General features: G+C 37.4%; 1 protein-coding gene across 1 annotated transcript in view; it reads left to right on the forward strand.

Moving 5' to 3' along the window:
• The first annotated feature begins 229 nt into the window (after nt 1-229).
• LOC118969975 (probable ATP-dependent RNA helicase DDX4) overlaps nt 230-21,521 on the forward strand; it is a 74,861-nt gene continuing 53,569 nt past the window's right edge. Inside the window, 8 exon segments of the mRNA XM_073227433.1 lie at nt 230-301; nt 2,035-2,177; nt 2,767-2,919; nt 8,123-8,183; nt 16,411-16,488; nt 17,754-17,834; nt 19,568-19,710; nt 20,300-20,452. Of these exon segments, the coding sequence (XP_073083534.1) occupies nt 2,085-2,177; nt 2,767-2,919; nt 8,123-8,183; nt 16,411-16,488; nt 17,754-17,834; nt 19,568-19,710; nt 20,300-20,452 (762 nt within the window). The 5' untranslated portion in view covers nt 230-301; nt 2,035-2,084.

The following is a 21,521-nucleotide window of genomic DNA, read 5'->3' on the forward strand; positions in this document are numbered from 1 at the left end:
GTAAAAATACTGAGGTACGAATTTGAAATTGAAGTAAATAATTTGTGCAGAAATTCTTTGTGCAGTACTTGGAAAAATACTCATTGTGATTTCTTTTAATTACACTATTTTACCCCGAATATTTAACTTCAGATACCACAACTTGATTTCTTCTCTTCACTTTATGATTTAAAATCTTTGTAAAAGTAACATTATCTAATTTTAGTGTTTATGAATCTAGATAGTGAATATGAACAAGATGAGGGGACACAGCCCACTGGTGGCGTTTTTGGTTCTACAAGACCAGCATTCAGTGGTGCAGGTGAGAAATCAAATTTATTACTGAATATTAATCATTTGTATATGCTTTTAGCTCTAGGATTAGTACGCCTAAAATATATTTAAGTATATTAGATTGGCTCCTGATTTTCTCTCCCTTTGGTATCTGTAGGCAAAAACACATGAACAATTTTGCCTGTGTTATATAATTTGTACACTGTTCATTATTTCTTCTCTTTTATCTACCAGTTAATTTGGGGTACAAATCATAATTTTAATTGGAGGAAGGAAAATGAGGTTTGCGCTGGTTTCAAACAAAGGGTTTTTGAGGAGACAATGAAAAAACAAACGATTGATGAAATGTGTACAAACGTGGATAAAGTGTGATATATCCAAATAATAGAATGTTACTCAGCATTAAAAAGATAGGAGCTATCAAGCTGTGAAAAGATATGGAGGAACCTTAATTTCCTATTACTAAGTGAAAGAAGCCCATCTGCAAAGGCTACAGGCAGTATAACTCCAACTATATGACATTCTGGAAAAGCCACAGCAATGGAGAAGGGTAAAGAAAGATCAGAGGTTGCCAGGGGAGGGATGAATGGGTGCAGCATGGAGACTTAGGGCAGTGAAAATACTTTGTATGGTACCATAATGACAGACACATGTCATTATCAGTTTGCCCACATCCATAGAATGTACAATACCAAGAGGAAGACCTAATGTAAACGATGGACTCTGGGTGATGATGCGTGATGAGTGTAGGCTCATCAGTTCTAGCCAGTGGACTACCGTGGCGGGGGATGTTGGTAGTGGAGGAGGCTGTGCAGGTGTTGGGGCAGGAGGTATATGGGAAAGTTTTGTACCTTTGCCTCAAGTTTTCTGTGAGCCTGAAATTGCTCTAAAAAAGGAAGTCTTTAAACAAAACATTCAAATGAGGAAAAGGTTTAAGTCAAATGTAGAATTAAGAGATGGGTGGATGAAGGGACTAGGAATCCTGAGTAATTACACAATATTTGAAGAGAAATCGCTATATGGTTTATGTGCTGGGGGAGGAGCTGTGTTTTCTCTTAATATTCTGCAAAACAATGCTTTACAAGTCACGGTGACACTTACCAAAGCAGAGGGAGCGGAGGAAGTCGACGAGGTGCGTCCTCACTTGGTTTACCTTTAAGTGATTAAACTTACTGTAAGCCAAGTTTAATGTTTGAAGTTAAAGGTAGCTGTTTCTGCTGTAATATACTCTGAGGAGTATACAGATTCACAGCCTGTTTTTGAGAGTTACTTAACTCTCTTCAATCCAGCAATTGCAGTAGAGGAATTCCATACTGTAGATGTACATGTATGAGGGGTATTCACTGAAGCTCCCATTTATAATAAATAAAACCTGAAAATTGCCTATAATTCCTGAGTAAATAACTGTTTAATTAATATAACCGTAAAATGGGAGACTGTGCAAACGTTAAAAACCGGGATATATCCATATGTATAAATCCTTGTATGAAAACAATATGTCTTTTCTGGTGAGATAGTTATTTGATTTGATATAAGGAATAAAGAAAATACAGTATATATGATTTTTATTACGAAAATTATTTTCTGTGCAGAGTACTTAAAGGCAGAGTTAACTTTTTAAAATTTTAAGTAAAAACAACTTTAATGGTAAGCAAGGAAAGTTCTACTGTATTAAAAATTGGACTTTGTCAGGTTTCTGTTTTTCCTCTTATTTTTCTTCTCGTTCTTATAATGTATGTTGTTTTTTATTTAAATTCCGAGGACCAAAAGTAACCTATATACCACCTCCTCCACCTGAGGATGAGGACTCCATGTTTGCACATTATCAACCAGGGAGAAACTTTGACAAATACGATTGTATTCTTGCAGAGGTATCCGGACGCAATGCGCCACCACCGATTCTGGTCAGTGTATTAAGTATTTCTGTATTGACTATGTAGCCGACTTTGGTTTTCAGGCATATGGTACTTTAAGCTAATATTAAAGAATACAAAAATGTCATCTTTAGTATCTAATGCCAGCTTGGAAAGTTAGAGCCGTGTCTGCCATCTACAGTAGAATTAATTGCTATGTTGAAAGAGAAGGTACATCCCTACCTCCCCAAACCAGGATGAGAACTTTATTTAAATTTACTAAAAGGGCACTTGTCCTGGGATTTCTGAGTATGTGACAAAGTTATGTCCTAGGGTCTGATTTTCTAAGTGCCGGAGCCTACAGTCCCCTGTTGGTAATGAGTGATCGTCACTGATCAGAGTTATTTGTATCTCACAGGTTCTAAGCGGGCAGAAAAAAGTGCTTCTAGATCCACTGTCCATAGGGAACACTCCTTAATTGTACCAAGTAATAATATACAGGCTCTGGATATTACTTGTGAGTGAGGGCCTATTGGTAAAGTAACTTTGGTGTGTAAAGTGTAATTAGCAAAAACCTGAAACTAATTCAGATGGAATATGTTTATGATGTATGGAATTTAATCACTGCTTTTTTTTTTAGACTTTTAACGAAGCGAATCTCTGTCAGACACTGAATGACAACATTGCTAAAGCTGGTTATTCTAAGCTTACTCCTGTGCAGGAATACGGTATTCCTGTTACCCTGGCAGGACGAGATTTGATAGCTTGTGCGCAAACAGGGTCTGGAAAGACTGTAAGTCATTTTGCCACATGGGTTCTGCCCCCTATTCAAACTATTGAATGTTTCGAACTTTGGTTCCTCCCAAGTAGCTTGACTGTCTTTTATTGGATAGAAGCTTTGTACATGATTTCAATGAATTGTCGTAAATAATCGTGGTTTTGCTTCTGATTTCTGGTTTTATTGGGGTTTGTCTACTTCTGAAAAAAACTTTTGAACTATTTCTAGAGTAACGTTGCCGTTCATAGATGTTTAGTCTGTTTCTAAGCGTGCTCAGCTCCTTCTGGATCTTGGTAGTGTACCTGAAACAAAACAGTTGAGGGTCAAAGCACCAGAAGTGACAAAACAGAGGAAGAAAGTGATTTATGTAATACAGTTGATACAGTTTTGGAGTCCAAAGAATGAGAAATAGCTATACTCGTTGTACCTGGTTCTCAGTATGAAGAATAATATATGAGATTATATATGTATATGTGCGTGTGTATATATAAATAAAATAAGGATAATATAATAGTACTCTCCGTTTATGCTATCTGAAAGAACTCTGATGAAACCAGGTAGGATTTAGGACTAATCTGTGTCATTTGTCTACTAAATATAAGGTTCCATGAGATGAGTAATAGAGACTGTCATTTCCAGATCATAGAGTTGTGGTTCATACTATTTTAGTCTTAATCGGCCTCCGCAGTAGAGTTGAAGGGAAAATAGGTGAGTTGTGTAATATAGCAGCTAATACGTGACTTAAACATTGTTTTAGAGGTAGACTTTAGCATCATATTAGCTTAAGGAAAACTGTAGCACTAAATTTCTCTTGCCACTAAAATACCCTGTAGAGGTAGTTTGTGGAAGGCAAATTCCATCAACTTTTACTTGTCTGGGAATTGTTTAATCCCTCCTTCATATTTAAATGATAATTGTGCTGGATACAGTATTCTTGGTTCAAGGCCCTTCTCTTTCATTGCATTAAATATATCAGGCCATTCTCTTCTGGCCTGTAAGGTTTCTGTTGAGAAGTCTGATGGTAGCCTGATGGGCTTTCTTTTGTAGGTGACCCTTTACCTCTCTATAGCTGCCTTTAAAACTCTGTCCTTGTCTGATACAAGTACTGCAACACCTGCTTTTTTCTCCCTGTTGTTTGCATGAAATATCTTTTTCCATCCCTAGAGTTTTAGTCTGTGCATGTCTTTGGGTTTGAGGTGAGTCTCTTGTAAGCAGCATATAGATGGGCCTTGCTTTTATATCCATTCTATTACTCTGTGTCTTTTGATTGGTGCATTCAGTGAATTTACATTTAGGGTGATTATTGCAAGATATGTACTGATTGCCATTGCAGGCTTTAGATTCGTGGTTACCAAAGGATCAAGGTTAGCTTTCTTAGTATCTTACTGTCTAACTTGAGTCGCTTATTGAGGTGTTATAAACACTGTCTGGTGATTCTTTATTTCTCTCCCTTCTTATTCCTCCTCCTCCATTCTTTATATGTTGGTTGTTTTATTTTGTGCTCTTTTGTGTTTCCTTTAACTGCTTTTGCGGGTCTTTGATTTTATTTTTTGCCTTCAGTGAGTATTTGGTTGGTCTGCTTTCTTTGCTGTGATTTTATTTTCTCTGGTGACATCTATTTAGTCTGAGGAGTGCTCCCATCTAGAGCAGTCCCTGTAAAACACCCTGTAGAGGTGGTTTGTGGGAGGCAAATTCCCTCAACTTTTGCTTGTCTGGGGATTGTTTAATCCCTCCTTCATATTTAAATGATAACTGTGCTGGATACAGTATTCTTGGTTCAAGGCCCTTCTGTTTCATTGCATTAAATATATCATGCCATTGTCTTCTGGCCTGTAAGGTTTCTGTTGAGAAGTCTGATGATAGCCTGATGGATTTTCTTTTGTAGGTGACCTTTTCCCTCTTCTCTAGCTGCCTTTAGAACTCTGTCCTTGTCGTTGCTCTTTGCCATTTTAATGATTATGTGTCTTGGTGTTGTCCTTTTTGGGGCCCTTCTGTTGGGAGTTCTGTGTACTTCCGTGGTCTGATCGATTATTTCCTCCCCTAGTTTGGGGAAGTTTTCAGCCATTATTTCTTCAAAGACACTTTCTGTCCCTTTATCTCTCTCTTCTTCTTCTGGTACCCCTATAACACGGATATTGTTCCTCTTGGATTGGTCATACAGTTCTCTTAATATTGTTTCATTCCTGGAGATCCTTTTGTCTCTCCCTGCATCAGCTTCTATGCGTTCCTGGTCTCTGGCTTCTATTCCATCAATGGCCTCTTGCATCTTATCCATTCTGGTTATAAATCCTTCCAGAGATTGTTTCATTTCTGTAATCTCCCTCCGGACATCATCCCTTAGCTCTTGCATATTTCTCTGCAGCTCTGTCAGCATGGTTATGACCTTTATTTTGAATTCTTTTCCAGGGAGATTGGTTAGGTCTGTCTCCCCAGATTCCTTCTCAGGGGAGACTGTCTAGGTTATTCTGGTCTGTATCAAATTCTGCCTTTTCATGGCGATAGAGGTAGTTGCTGGAAGATGGCGCGTGTGTCGGCTGGGAGAACGTCCCTTTTTGCTGGTTTGTGGCCTTTCTCTCCTGGGAGAAGAGCGACCTCTAGCAGCTTGTACTGGGCAGCTGCGTGCAGACCGAGCCTCTGATTCTTGCCGGCCGCTGTGGAGTTAAGTTCCGCGGTTGGTATGGTCGTGGCCGACCTCAGCCCGCTGCTCCAATATGGTGGAGCCGTGTCAGAGGGGAAACAGGCGGGAGGCTGATTATCGCTGTGAGGGGCCTCCGAGCTGCACTGCTGCCCAGGGGGTTAGGGTGCCCGGAGTTCCCTGGGATTCCCAGCCACTGGGCTGTGTCCCGGGACGCTTCCGTCCAGTGGTGGGGTCCCTGTCCCTTTAAGACTTCCAAAAAGCACTCGCTTTCCTTTGTTCCAGGGGTGCCGGCTGCAGGGACCCGCTCACAGGTCTTCCTGTCCTGTTTCCCTCGCATCCAGCACACCACGCACTGTGTGTCTGTGCTCTGGTGTGAATGGCTAGGGCTGGTTGTTTAGCAGTCCTTGGCTCCCTCTCCCTCCCCGCTCTGACTCCTCTCCTCCCACTGGGGAGCTGGGGTGAGGGGTGCTTGGGTCCTGCCAGACCGCGGCTTGTATCTTACACCCTACCCGAGGTGCTGGGTTCTCGCAGTTGTAGATGTAGTCTGGCTGTTGTCCTGTGTCTTCTGGTCTCTCTTTTAGGAATAGTTGTATTTGTTGTATTTTCAAAAATATATATGATTTTTGGAGGAGATTTCCACTGCTCTACTCATGCCACCATCTTCTAAAGTCATTTTTACGGTAATGAAAATGGTTAAGAATTTTTTTATGGTGAATTGTGAGAAAAAAATTCAGATGTTTTATTTCAAAATTTGACTTGGAATTTATTAATTCCATGTACGTGGGTTGTTAAATTCCACAGCTTAAAGATCATCTAATAATAGTAGTTTTTCATTTTTCTAGTGCCAAAGTGTTTCATGACCTTTTGTCAGCTTTATAACACTTAATTAAAACAGCCCTTTTTGGTTCTATTCACTCAATGATACTTTGGCTACTAGAAAAGGGAAAGAAGTCCTCAGGGTTTCACTTTAAATAGGAAAATTGGGTTACTCTTCTTATTTGTCTTATTAATGTCTATGTTCACCGTGAACTGGAACTTTTAACTGTAGTAATGAACAAAATCCCAAGGCATTTTGAGGACACACTTTCTGTTTTTAATAACTCAGAAAAGTAATTGGGTGACTCTAAACCTTTATAAAGGTGCTGGTGAAGTCATTTTAGTGTGTTTTGTGAAAGAAATTTTAGAAAAAGTCTTGCCTGAAGATACCTACATTAGTGTACTCCCTCCAGCTTTGGGTTTATTTAAAGGAAATTATTTGAAGGCATATCATGACCATTGTAATGCAGTCAGTTAATTATAAGGTATCATATGTAAATTTTAGGTCACTTTTCATTCTTAAGTTATTGAATTCTGATTTTCATGTGCAAAAACTTCAGAGTTCTATTCTGAAAGTTTTGCCCTAAGTAGATGCTTATGTGAAGGGAAATAAATGAGTAGCTTTATGATGATAAGGACACCGTAGGAGGTAAAAGTGAGAAAAGAAAGTTACGCAATGTTTGTTAAGGCAGACACAGCCTAAGAAATGTTGGAAGAGTCCAAAATTAAGTTGACATTTAGCTACTGGTGCTACTAAAGTTGAATTTTCTGTGTCCAACAGCCATCGTACTATTGGAAAATGCATAAGCATTAATAACAAATAAATTTGCAGGGGGGACTAAAGAAGAGAAACAGGGCCAGTCAGTATTTAAGATGAAGGGCAATCTCCAGCTATTGCTTCAAAAAGTTTGATTGAAATTAACCATGAGTATCCTGACCCTGTAGGTGACATACACCACTTCACTGCATTTGTAGTGCACCTGCCACATACATACACACGTACATGCACACACTCAAACACACATGGTTTTTAGTGCATGTGTGAGGTTTTACTTTAGAGTGAATTCCTTCTATAAAAATGTGAACACAATTTGTTTCACTTTATATAAACACAACTGAAAAGTTTTAGGAGTAAATTTCTGTAGTACTTTACTATAGAAATTGTCTGCTATTCTCCTGTGCCCTACTTTCTGTGCAGTGTTGATGAGTATACCGTGAAATACCAAACTCTGTAAACTGTGTTGCATATTGGAAGGCACTGATGTATTCATGTATTTCTTTGGTCATATTTTTATTAATAATAGTATTTGCTTGTACTTTTCAGGTTTTTGGGTGGCTAAACCTAAGTCAAGTGTCAGCAAACTCTTTCCAGAAGGGGCAGATTAGATTTTGCAGGCCTTATGGTACCTGTTGCAGGTTTGCTATCGTAGTGAGAGAGCAGCCGTAGGTATACTGAGGGTGGCAGTGTTCTAGTAAAACTTTATTTACACAAAATTGTGGCCCACCAGATTTAGCTCATGGCTGCAGTCTGCCGACCGATGTTTTCAGTGATATATTAATAGCTGTATATACAATGTTAAAGTTAATGAGTGTTAATTTAAAAGTTAGTTATGTTAATAAAGGAATATCTTGTGACCCAGAAGATCTTCAGTGGCCTGTTTTGTTTTGAATAAAACCCAGTTGTTAAATTTTTCTAGTATTTGTGAGTTAGACGACCCATTCTCACTATTCAAAGATATACTGGTATTTTCTTCCTTGTTACAGGACACATATTCTTGTGGAGCAAATGGAGACACTTCTAACAGGACTCCAGTCTCATCACCAGGTATGTGTTAAGCCAAAACGGTGGAACCCTTTCTAGGTTAAGGCTTCATCTAGTTAATGAGCAGAGTAGTAGACATCTTGTAGAGGCTATTTAAACAATTTCCTAGTGAGAATTCATTCTGACGTGGATGTTTAGAGATGGGGGCCACTTCTAGCTAGAGAAAGGTACAGTGGAGAGAGTGTAGTACTATAAACTATGTTATTTGATTTAGTGTGTTTCCTGTAAACATGTTTGCCCAGCTAGGATGTTGCGCATTTGGCTTTCAGGTTGCTAGGGCAAAATGTTAGGGTTCCTGACACAAGGGAGGAGGAGATTGAACTCTAAGTTTGATGAGGCAGTGGTGGTGACCTGTCAGGATACCTGTTATTTTACCAAACCTGCCATACCATCGAGATTTCATGACTTCTTCGGGATCTGAACACTGATTTGGGAAATGTCCTAGGAGAATAAGAGAAGCAAGTCGGGATAAGGGAGCCACTGGTTTTCCCCCACCTGTTTCCACTGGGTTGCCTCAATATTTTATAGAGTTGATGTGGATGGGAAGAAGGGTGCAGGTGGTAAGACTTGGACTAGGAAGTTAAACTCATGGCTTAGTCTTCCATTTTGTTGAAGTCCAAAGCAGGCTGAAATGCTAGTTCTACTATATATTTTCCATTTTTCTTTTTGCTGTGGCAAAGTACACCTGAAATTTATTAACCATTTTTGACTGTACAGTTCATTGGCGTTGTTCATTCACATTGTTGGGTAACCATCAACACCATCCACCTGTAGAACTTCTTCATCTCCCCAAACTGAAACTTGACACCCGTTAAACAATAACTGTCCATTCTCTTCACTCCCCAGCTCCTGGCAAGCCGCCATCCTACTTTCTATAAATTTGAGTTACTGATGAACTTACTACGAGTCTCTGAATTTGAGTCACTACTACGATTAAGTCTTTCTAGTGCAAGAGAGAGGGCCTGGTACACCAGGTAGTTTCATCATTTCCTTCATCCAAAGGTAGTGAATGAAATAAAACGTTTGATACTCCAGGGAGCTGCTGGCTCACTGAAGCCTGTCTTAAAGTGAAAAAACCTGTGGAAGGTAGTTTCTAAATGTGAAGGGCGGTTTGAGAATAGAGTTCATTAGGTTAAAGCAAATTTCATTCCCGTGCTCACCTTAATTTCAGAGTAATTCTCTTGATAAAAGTTAAGTTTACAAGAGATGCTTTTGCTATTGTCAAGATACATTGAACTTTCATAAACACTTAAATGAAGTGGTTTAATACGGAATATTAAGATTCTGAAAAGTTCATAAAAGTTGCTCCTGCTGAAACCTCAGTAAAAGGCTAAAAACCCTCAGTAAAAGGTTCTACCATGTGAACCACATGCACACATGTGTACCTGAAATACTAAAACATATGGGTCAGAGTAATCTATACCTTTTAACATGTTTATCTGTGTCAGGATGAACCTTGTTCTTTGAGGTGTCAGAGGCCAAGTTTTGTAAAGGAATGAAAGTTTAGGTCTATAGTATATTAAAGCATAACATTGTTTTGTGGCGAAATCTTCAAGAAGCTAGACTGAAATTGCCACCAACTAAGAGCCAAGGCTTAGCATTACATCTCTGACTGTTCAGGCTAGTGAAATGAAGTCAGGTAATGAAAAATGTAGATTGCCTGCTTACCTCCTTCTGGATAGCAAGTTCTTCAGTAGCTTTATTGATTGATTGATTGATTGATTGACTTAGATTTATTTATCTATCTATTTATTTATTTCTTATTTTCATTAAGGTATGATTGATATACACTCTTATGAAGGTTTCACATGAAAAAACAATGTGGTTACTACATTTAACCATATTATCAAGTCCCCACCCATACCCCAATGCAGTCACTGTCCATCAGTGTAGTAAGATACCACAGATCCACTATGTGCCTTCTCTATGCGTGTAGCTCTTTTTTAACTAAAAATTTTTTCCATGGAAATAGATTTTCTTATTACAGAAATACATACCAGGCCAATGAATGTATACTAAGCCAATAATGTAAATATCAAACCCAAAGCTAACAGAAAACCCTTAAATGTAGAGGTTTAAAGAAATAAAATGATTTGAAAGCTTACGCTCCGAATTTAGTCACTGAGAGTCTGTTGACTCTGATTTTTAGATCTCTGCATATATTACTTAGGACATAATTATATTCCACGGGGCATATTATATATATGTTCCTTTTTATCATAAATGTCTTGCTTTTTCTTTGCTGACCTGCCCTTCCACACCCTTTTTATCATCATAAAAGATTAGTTGTTTCTTTTCTTTGTCTGTTTCACAAAAATGGGATCCTGTTACACTGAATCTTGAGTTCTCTTTAATGACAGTCATGGAAGCCCTACTAAGTCAACTGGTATAATCTAATTCTGTCCTAAATTTGTGAAAAAAATTTCACATTGCTTTTAAAATGTCAAGTCATAGCTTCATTGTGTATAATTGAAAACATTTATTCCGCTTTCTCATTCATCATTTTGATTTCCTAGTATGGAACATGAATGTTTTATCTCCTCCCCCTTTCCCTGCACACCCCACTCAATGCTCTTTTCCCTTCTCACACTCCTAATAGCTAGCACACTTTCTGGCTAAAAATATATGTTCAGTTTTTATGTCATCTGTGTATGTATCATTTACATATGAGCCAATATTGCATGCAATATATTATAGGTACATTTCCTTTCTTTTTCACTCTTTCCTTTTTACTAGAGTTAGTCATTACCTTGTTTTGTTTCCTGCTAATTAACTCCCGCACCCTCTTCCAGACACACAGATATCCATTTTGAATTAATGAGAATAACATGAGAAAAGAAACTGGATGTCAGTCTTATATTGATTTTTCTGTTAGGCTTAGGCTCTTCATCTTTTTAAAAAATAAGCTCTGAAACGTGGAAATTACCTGTTAGAAATTTATTTGTTGTATTTGTCTACAGAACTGTTAAGGCCAGGTTTTTTTTTTTTAGAATTTTCAAATTGAATCATAGTGTGCCCTACACAGAGATTCAGTATTTTTAACTGAGTAGGCTACACATCATCAGTGTATAGCTCACTGGATTTTCTTGAGCTGAACACATCCTTGTCATTAGCACCCAGATTATGAAACAGCATTAGCAGGACCCTGGGAACCATCCCATGTCTTCCTTCAAGGCACCATCCGTGTGAAAATCTTATTACTCGGAATGCAGCTGGCCGACCAGAAGCATTGATGTCACCCGGGAACGTCTTGGGAATGTGGAGCCTCATGCTCTACTCAGATCTACTCCATCAGAATCTATACTTTAACAAGATAGTCAGATCATTTCTGTGCACATCACTATTATGGTTATACAACTTCTGTTTGGAAGACTAGACATTGATGATTTATAAACGTTCCATCTTTCAGCTACTAGGGATGATGAAGGTAATAATATCTAGCTGCTTAGTAGCTACAAGCTGCATGTGATGGTGGAGCACTTGAAATGGGACTAGTGGAACTGAAGAACTGAAGTGTTAATTTCATTTTAACACTGAAATTTGGAATTTCAGTAGCCATAAATTGGGGGAGAGCCTTGCACACATTAGAAGCTAGCATTTGGAGAAGTATTAATTTTTCTGTCTGTGTCCTTGCCTGGAATGTCCTTGTCTTTGTAATGTCACTTTCCCCTTCCTCTCTACTGTTTGCCAAAAGCTTGGCTCCTTGGCGATAGTGAAACCGATACGTTGGATCAATGACATTTTGAATAGATCTTTCTCAAGTTGGTGTCTTGCCAATGGGTTTCAGCCCTGGACAAGTTCACTATAGATTCAATGTGACCAAAGAATTGACAGCAGAAAGTTCTTGGGGTGAAAGGGTTATACCCAACTTTATTTCCACGGTGGCATGTCAGTCACTGGAATCCCGTCCACTCAGAGGGAGTCTGCATGCAGCAAGCCGGTCTCTGCCTCTGGGCCTCCCTACCCCCGCAGCCGCCTCAGTCTCTAACCTTGTGGCACTGCCACCACTCCAGCCTCTGCTCCTCTGTCCTGCAGCCTTGCAGCTGTGCCACTGTGTCACCCAGAGCACTGGGCAGAGCTCATTCTGTAGAGTGAATAACAACATATATTGCCCGCATATGTGTAGTGAGCTAGCCAGCTACAGCTCGGTGAGAATTCTGGCTACAGGAACCTTCACTCTATCCAAGTTGGTTTTGGGCTTTCCGTGATCTGAGAGCATTTCAGTGTAACCTGATTTCTGCCGCCTAGAAGTCAGCATGCTTTAGGTTACTTGATGAAATGTCTAGCCTGATCGAGGGGGAAGGAAACTGGTATGAGTTATGATGTGAGAATCTAGCGGGAGGAGGACCATATAGAAGAGAGGGATATGTGACTTAAATACTTTTTAGCATTTTTTATTTTTGGAGGGTTTTCTTACCCTGTTAAATATGTGGCAACTAGTAAGAGTTAAGAATTCAAAGAATAATTGTTGTCTCGTGGTTTTATTGTGGAACGTTTACTGAAGACATTTTTATAAAAGGAAATACCTACTATATTTAAAAACGTCACATGCACAAATTATAAAGCTTTGTAAATATTGTGAACCACACCCATTCTAAGAACATTACTAATACTGTTAGATAGCTTATGTACTCTTAACCTGTCCTGTCCAGTCCCCATCTTGCATTGTTTCTTTCCCTTCCTTTGTAAAGCTTTATCACATATGTATATCCTCCCAAACACCGTATTTAAGTTTGCTTCTTTGAGTTTTATAAAAATGACACCTTAATAATCTTTGTTCTGCAATTCGAATCTTTTATTCAGTATTGTTACTAAAGCTTATGATGTTGCCAGTTGTTAATCATACTCTAGTGTGCAAATATACCACACATGTATGATGTATATAATACTACATGATATAGAACACAATATAAATAGGACTCTGTTGTGCAACTGTACCACATATTTTTATTCTCTTCTTGATGCACATTCGAGTTTTCATTTTTGCTGTTCTGAACAAAGGTGTGATGAATATTCCTTTCTTTCCTAGCTTGTGTGTTTCTGAGTTATGAATGGTGTTGAATTATATCATATACTTTTATTTATGGAGATAGTTTTTTCTTTTTAATGTTAATGTTAATTACCTTTTTTAAGTATGTTCTGATGTTATAGTGTTTTGCATACTGGAATAAACCCAACTTGGTCATAATGTTTCATGCATTCAGCTTTACTGTTGGGTTTTGTTTGCTGATATTTGTTTTTGAGATTTTATATCCACTTGTAAGGAAGAGAGGTTTTTGTCTGTCCTTGTCACATCAAAGTTATGTTGGCCTTGTGGAATGAGTTGGGAGTAATTCCACTGCCAATTTCCTGGAAGAGCTGTATGATGCTGGAATGATTAGTTCTTTGACTGTTTGGAAGAACTCACTTGCAAAACTGTATCTAGGCATGATGCAGAGATTTAAGTACTGATTCAATTTCTAGAGGACAATTTGGTTTGGTTTGTGTTTATTGCTTCTTGAATCAGTTTTGACTTAATTTTCTTGGGACATTTCCACTAATTTTGAGTTTTAATTTTCATGGATTACAGTTGTTCCTGGTAATTTTGTTTTTACTCTAGTACTAAGCACGTAACGTGAGATCTATCCTCTTAACTTTAAGCGTACAGTACAGTATTATTGTTGACCACAAGCAGCACATTGTTTTTCAGCAGAGTTGTAGAACTTTTTTGTCTTATATAACTGATGCTTTATACCGATTTAACAGCAGCTCCCATAGATTTGGAGGTCATTTCCTTTTCCTTTTTTTCATTCCTAATACTATTCATTTGTGTCTTTTCTGTTCTTTTTTTCCCCCTCCCTTGATCACTCTCCTCGTGATTTGTCACTCGGGCAAGTCTTTATTGTTCTCTTCAAAGAACCAGATTTTGCCTTTGTGGAGCCTCTTCATTTTGTTTCCCATTTGATCAATTTTTGCTCTTTTCTTTTTTCCTTCCTTTGGTGTGGTTAATTTTGTTCTTTTTCTAACATTCTTAGTAGTTGAGATGACTGTTCAGCTCATTAATTTTGAGTTTTTATTTTCCAGTATAAAAATCTTAGTGCTGATAAGGAACATTTTTGTCAGAGAATTCTGAGTATTTCTCAAGTTCCATTGTAATTTTTTTCTTTGATCCATGCATTATATGAAATATTGTAAATGTGCATTTCCAAATGTAAGAGGATTTTTAAATAAGAATTTTTTGTATTTAATGACTTCTAATTCAACTGAATTATTTCGATTAGAGAATTTTGTGTTTTTGATGATTGATTTTTGAAATTTGAACTTGCATTGTGGTCTTTCACGTAGTTTTTATGGACATTCTGTCTGTCGTTGAAGAATGTCAGTTCTTTAATGTTGGATGCTGTATACTTTTGTGAAAATCCACAGTTATTTTATGGATACTGTAGTTTACTTATTCTCCTTTGATCATTTTTTTTGCTATTACAAAGAGTGCTTACAGCAACCTCTTTACGTGTATCTTTGTTACTATCTGAGTACATCCAGAGGAGAAATTCGTATGAGTATCCTCAAAAACTATATATTCTTCTAAGTTGGGATCAAGATCCAGCTTCTTTTTTTCTTTCTTTTAAAGAACTGGAAGTTGGTACGTGTTTGTGCCTCTCCCTACTCCTCCCTTCCCTCTGCCTCCACCCCTCTGGCAACCAACAGTTTGTGCTCTGTATTTATTACTAGTCTGTTTCTGTTTTTTGTTCATTTGTTTTCTTAGATTCCACATGTAAATAAAATCGTATGGTATTTGTCTGTCTTTGTGTTATTTCACTTAGCATAACACCCTCTAAATCCATCCACTGCATCAGCAAATAGCAAGATTTCATTCTTTTTTTATGACTAATATTCCTTTGTGTATATATGCCATATCTTTATCCATTCATCTATTGTTGGACTCTTAGGTTGCTTCAGTATCTTGGCTATTGCCAGTAAGCTACAGTTGGCATAGAGATACATATATCTTTCTGAATCAGTGTTTCCAGTTTCTCTAGGTAAATACCAGGAAGTAGAATTAGTGGATCATATGGTAATTCATTTGTCATTTTTGGTAACCCTCCATTCTGCTCTCCATAGTGGCCGCACCAGTTTGCATTCCCACCAACAGATCGCAGGGCTCCCTTTTCTCCTCATCATCGCCAACAGTTGTTATTTGTTACGTTTTGAATACTAGCCATGTGACTGATGGGAAGTGTTATCTCATTATGGCTTTGATTTGCATTTTTCTGATGATGAGTGATGTTGAGCATCTTTTCATGTGTCTGTTGGCCATCTCTGTGTCTTCTTCGGGAAAATGTCTATTCAGGTTCTCTGCCCATTGTTTAATCAGATGTTTTTGTGTGTGTTTATACATTTTGGATATTAGCCCTTTATTGAATGTTTCATTCACATACATCTTCTCCCATTCAGTAGGTTGCCTTTTCATTTGGTTAATGGTTTCCTTTGCAAAACCTTTTCAGTTTGTTGTAGGCCCACTTGATTATTTTTGCTTTTGTTTTCCCTTCCCTGGGGAGACAAACCTCCCCCACCACAAAAAAATAACTGCTAATGCCATTTTCCACAGTTCCCTGTGTAGGCCTTTTTTTAGGAGTTTTATATTTTCAGGTCTTATGTCTAGGTCTTTAATCCATTTTGAGTTAATTTGTGTGTACGGTGTAAGAAAGTGGTGTTCTTCTTTCTTTTGCATGTAGTTGGCTGTCCAGTTTGATGATATTGTCTGACAGGGAAACGTTGTATATATACCTTGCCTCCTTTCTTATAGATTAATTGACTATGTAAGTTTGGATTTATTTCTGGGCTCTCTACTCTGTTCCATTGATCTGTGTGTCCTTTTTTTTGTGCTGAGATTGATCCAGTTTATAGCTTCAAGGTAGTGTATGATTTGTGCTTGTTGTCCTGTATCCTGACTATTCTTGGTATTAGCAAACTGAAAACTGTTTTCCTACCAGTCCAGTGTTCAATAAAGCCATTCCTTCTTTTGGTTTCCAGTTTCTTTACCTATGAGTGAAATTTAGTCATTTATTTTTCTTCTGGCGAAGTACCTATTCTTACAGCCCATTTTTCTACTAGAACTATTTGTTTTTCTTATTGTTGTGTAGCATTTCTCATTTGCCATGTGGGTGGCACATTGAAAAGGTTTAAAGTTTGCATACCATCAAGATACTGTTATTTTGATTTGCTTCAAAATGTTATTTGCTATGTTTAGAAATGGATGTTGGACGTTTTCAAGGAGATCATTTCATGACATGGGGATTTGCCTCTGGGAGGAGTTTGGGGAACGGAGGTAAGTATCTTTGTCTTCTCAACTGTTGAATAGTGGAATGACTAGAGGCTTTTATGGCTCTTTACTGCAAAGCTGCATCTCATACAACTCAAAGCACTGTAGACTTTGCGATGAGTTCATCATTTTTTTGAATGGTGGTATTCTTTCGGCTTTTTTACTATGGTAAAAGATAAGATAGTAGAAAATAGTTAAATTGATTAGATTGGTTGGTTAAAGATAGTTGCTTCACAGAGTTGCTGCTTAATGTGTTTTTGATTATTGATTTCCAACAATTGTGATGGGAATAATGTAAAAGCCTCAGAAATTAGGGTGAGAAGGACCTCTTTTTTGTTTTGTATTTTTGGAGAAAAGGCAGAACAGGAAGCTTTTTTCTGAGCTCATTAGTGTTAAAAGGTTATTTTCCTAGGCCTGAGATTTTTTACTTTTAGAAGAACCCAGCCCTCGATTTGACTGGATAACGGCATAGCAAGATACTCTCTACAGTGCATTTTTAGATTTGATACTAAAAGGCTGAAAATATTCTGCACTATGTTTTATTATAATGCAATCAAATATTATATAGAACCTCAAATTAAATTTGAAAATACATATGACCATTTGTTTCTTTAATGGGACGTCACAAGCTAGGGCCAGTTGGTAGTTTTAGGCATATGTAGCAGTTATTCTTGAATTTTTTAGATGTTATTCTTGGAAGAATTTTATTTCTAGATATTTTTATTCATTAGAAACTAAATGTGTTGATATGTAGTGTTTCATTTGATATTTGGAAACCTGAATTTCTTGTTTAGAGACAGTTGATACAAATGTGAATTTTGTATTTTGACACGTTCCTGCTTTTTCTCATTTTGTTTTTTAAGCCTGCACATTAATAAGTAAGAAGCATTAATGATCTGGATCATCTAATTGTGCTAAGAGCTTCAAGTGCGGGTTTGTTTGCTACTACAAACATTAGAGACATTATAATATTATACTTAAGGGAATGTTTAATATTTAGATGTATTCCTGTTTTAGAATAAGTTAACTGATTCTTCTTATGTGATGCATTTTGTTACAGACTTGTAATAAACATTGTTGAATTACAGTGAGAATTATTTCTTTTTGTAATTGCAGTACTTGGAAAAATACTCATTGTGATTTCTTTTAATTACACTATTTTACCCCGAATATTTAACTTCAGATACCACAACTTGATTTCTTCTCTTTACTTTATGATTTAAAAACTTTCTAAAAGTAACATAATCTAATTTTGGTGTTTATGGATCTAGATAGTGAACATGAACAATATGAGGGGACACAGTGCACTGGTGGCATTTTTGGTTCTACAAGACCAGCATTAAGTGGTGCAGGTGAGAAATCGAATTTATTACTGAATATTCATCATTTGTATATGCTTTTAGCTCTAGGATTAGTAAACCTAAAATATATTTAAGTATATTAGATTGGCTCCTGATTTTCTCTCCTTTTCGTATCTGTAGGCAAAAACGCATGAACTATTTTGCCTATGTTATATAATTTGTACAGTGTTCATTATTTCTTCTCTTTCATCTACCAGTTAATTTGGGGTATAAATCATAATTTTAATTGGAGGAAGGAAAATGAGGTTTGCGCTGGTTTCAAACAAAGAGTTTTTGAGGAGACAATGAAAAAACAAACGATTGATGAAATGTGTACAAACGTGGATAAAGTGTGATATATCCAAATAATAGAATGTTACTCAGCATTAAAAAGATAGGAGCTATCAAGCTGTGAAAAGATATGGAGGAACCTTAATTTCCGATTACTAAGTGAAAGAAGCCCATCTGCAAAGGCTACAGGCAGTATAACTCCAACTATATGACATTCTGGAAAAGCCACAGCAATGGAGAAGGGTAAAGAAAGATCAGAGGTTGCCAGGGGAGGGATGAATGGGTGCAGCATGGAGACTTAGGGCAGTAAAAATACTTTGTATGGTACCATAATGACAGACACATGTCATTATCAGTTTGCCCACATCCATAGAATGTACAATACCAAGAGGAAGACCTAATGTAAACGATGGACTCTGGGTGATGATGCGTGGTGAGTGTAGGCTCATCAGTTCTAGCCAGTGGACTACCGTGGCGGGGGATGTTGGTAGTGGAGGAGGCTGTGCAGGTGTTGGGGCAGGAGGTATATGGGAAAGTTTTGTACCTTCGCCTCAAGTTTTCTGTGAGCCTGAAATTGCTCTAAAAAAGGAAGTCTTTAAACAAAACATTCAAATGAGGAAAAGGTTTAAGTCAAATGTAGAATTAAGAGATGGGTGGATGAAGGGACTAGGAATCCTGAGTAATTACACAATATTTGAAGAGAAATCGCTATATGGTTTATGTGCTGGGGGAGGAGCTGTGTTTTCTCTTAATATTCTGCAAAACAATGCTTTACAAGTCACGGTGACACTTACCAAAGCAGAGGGAGCGGAGGAAGTCGACGAGGTGCGTCCTCACTTGGTTTACCTTTAAGTGATTAAACTTACTGTAAGCCAAGTTTAATGTTTGAAGTTAAAGGTAGCTGTTTCTGCTGTAATATACTCTGAGGAGTATACAGATTCACAGCCTGTTTTTGAGAGTTACTTAACTCTCTTCAATCCAGCAATTGCAGTAGAGGAATTCCATACTGTAGATGTACATGTATGAGGGGTATTCACTGAAGCTCCCATTTATAATAAATAAAACCTGAAAATTGCCTATAATTCCTGAGTAAATAACTGTTTAATTAATATAACCGTAAAATGGGAGACTGTGCAAACGTTAAAAACCGGGATATATCCATATGTATAAATCCTTGTATGAAAACAATATGTCTTTTCTGGTGAGATAGTTATTTGATTTGATATAAGGAATAAAGAAAATACAGTATCTATGATTTTTATTACGAAAATTATTTTCTGTGCAGAGTACTTAAAGGCAGAGTTAACTTTTTAAAATTTTAAGTAAAAACAACTTTAATGGTAAGCAAGGAAAGTTCTACTGTATTAAAAATTGGACTTTGTCAGGTTTCTGTTTTTCCTCTTATTTTTCTTCTCGTTCTTATAATGTATGTTGTTTTTTATTTAAATTCCGAGGACCAAAAGTAACCTATATACCACCTCCTCCACCTGAGGATGAGGACTCCATGTTTGCACATTATCAACCAGGGAGAAACTTTGACAAATACGATTGTATTCTTGCAGAGGTATCCGGACGCAATGCGCCACCACCGATTCTGGTCAGTGCATTAAGTATTTCTGTATTGACTATGTAGCCGACTTTGGTTTTCAGGCATATGGTACTTTAAGCTAATATTAAAGAATACAAAAATGTCATCTTTAGTATCTAATGCCAGCTTGGAAAGTTAGAGCCATGTCTGCCATCTACAGTAGAATTAATTGCTATGTTGAAAGAGAAGGTACATCCCTACCTCCCCAAACCAGGATGAGAACTTGATTTAAATTTACTAAAAGGGCACTTGTCCTGGGATTTCTGAGTATGTGACAAAGTTATGTCCTAGGGTCTGATTTTCTAAGTGCCGGAGCCTACAGTCCCCTGTTGGTAATGAGTGATCGTCACTGATCAGAGTTATTTGTATCTCACAGGTTCTAAGCGGGCAGAAAAAAGTGCTTCTAGATCCACTGTCCATAGGGAACACTCCTTAATTGTACCAAGTAATAATATACAGGCTCTGGATATTACTTGTGAGTGAGGGCCTATTGGTAAAGTAACTTTGGTGTGTAAAGTGTAATTAGCAAAAACCTGAAACTAATTCAGATGGAATATGTTTATGATGTATGGAATTTAATCACTGCTTTTTTTTTTAGACTTTTAACGAAGCGAATCTCTGTCAGACACTGAATGACAACATTGCTAAAGCTGGTTATTCTAAGCTTACTCCTGTGCAGGAATACGGTATTCCTGTTACCCTGGCAGGACGAGATTTGATAGCTTGTGCGCAAACAGGGTCTGGAAAGACTGTAAGTCATTTTGCCACATGGGTTCTGCCCCCTATTCAAACTATTGAATGTTTCGAACTTTGGTTCCTCCCAAGTAGCTTGACTGTCTTTTATTGGATAGAAGCTTTGTACATGATTTCAATGAATTGTCGTAAATAATCGTGGTTTTGCTTCTGATTTCTGGTTTTATTGGGGTTTGTGTACTTCTGAAAAAAACTTTTGAACTATTTCTAGAGTAACGTTGCCGTTCATAGATGTTTAGTCTGTTTCTAAGCGTGCTCAGCTCCTTCTGGATCTTGGTAGTGTACCTGAAACAAAACAGTTGAGGGTCAAAGCACCAGAAGTGACAAAACAGAGGAAGAAAGTGATTTATGTAATACAGTTGATACAGTTTTGGAGTCCAAAGAATGAGAAATAGCTATACTCGTTGTACCTGGTTCTCAGTATGAAGAATAATATATGAGATTATATATGTATATGTGCGTGTGTATATATAAATAAAATAAGGATAATATAATAGTACTCTCCGTTTATGCTATCTGAAAGAACTCTGATGAAACCAGGTAGGATTTAGGACTAATCTGTGTCATTTGTCTACTAAATATAAGGTTCCATGAGATGAGTAATAGAGACTGTCATTTCCAGATCATAGAGTTGTGGTTCATACTATTTTAGTCTTAATCGGCCTCCGCAGTAGAGTTGAAGGGAAAATAGGTGAGTTGTGTAATATAGCAGCTAATACGTGACTTAAACATTGTTTTAGAGGTAGACTTTAGCATCATATTAGCTTAAGGAAAACTGTAGCACTAAATTTCTCTTGCCACTAAAATACCCTGTAGAGGTAGTTTGTGGAAGGCAAATTCCATCAACTTTTACTTGTCTGGGAATTGTTTAATCCCTCCTTCATATTTAAATGATAATTGTGCTGGATACAGTATTCTTGGTTCAAGGCCCTTCTCTTTCATTGCATTAAATATATCAGGCCATTCTCTTCTGGCCTGTAAGGTTTCTGTTGAGAAGTCTGATGGTAGCCTGATGGGCTTTCTTTTGTAGGTGACCCTTTACCTCTCTATAGCTGCCTTTAAAACTC

This window comes from Manis javanica, chromosome X, assembly GCF_040802235.1.
Source record: "Manis javanica isolate MJ-LG chromosome X, MJ_LKY, whole genome shotgun sequence".
In the NCBI taxonomy this organism is placed as follows: Eukaryota; Metazoa; Chordata; class Mammalia; order Pholidota; family Manidae; genus Manis; species Manis javanica.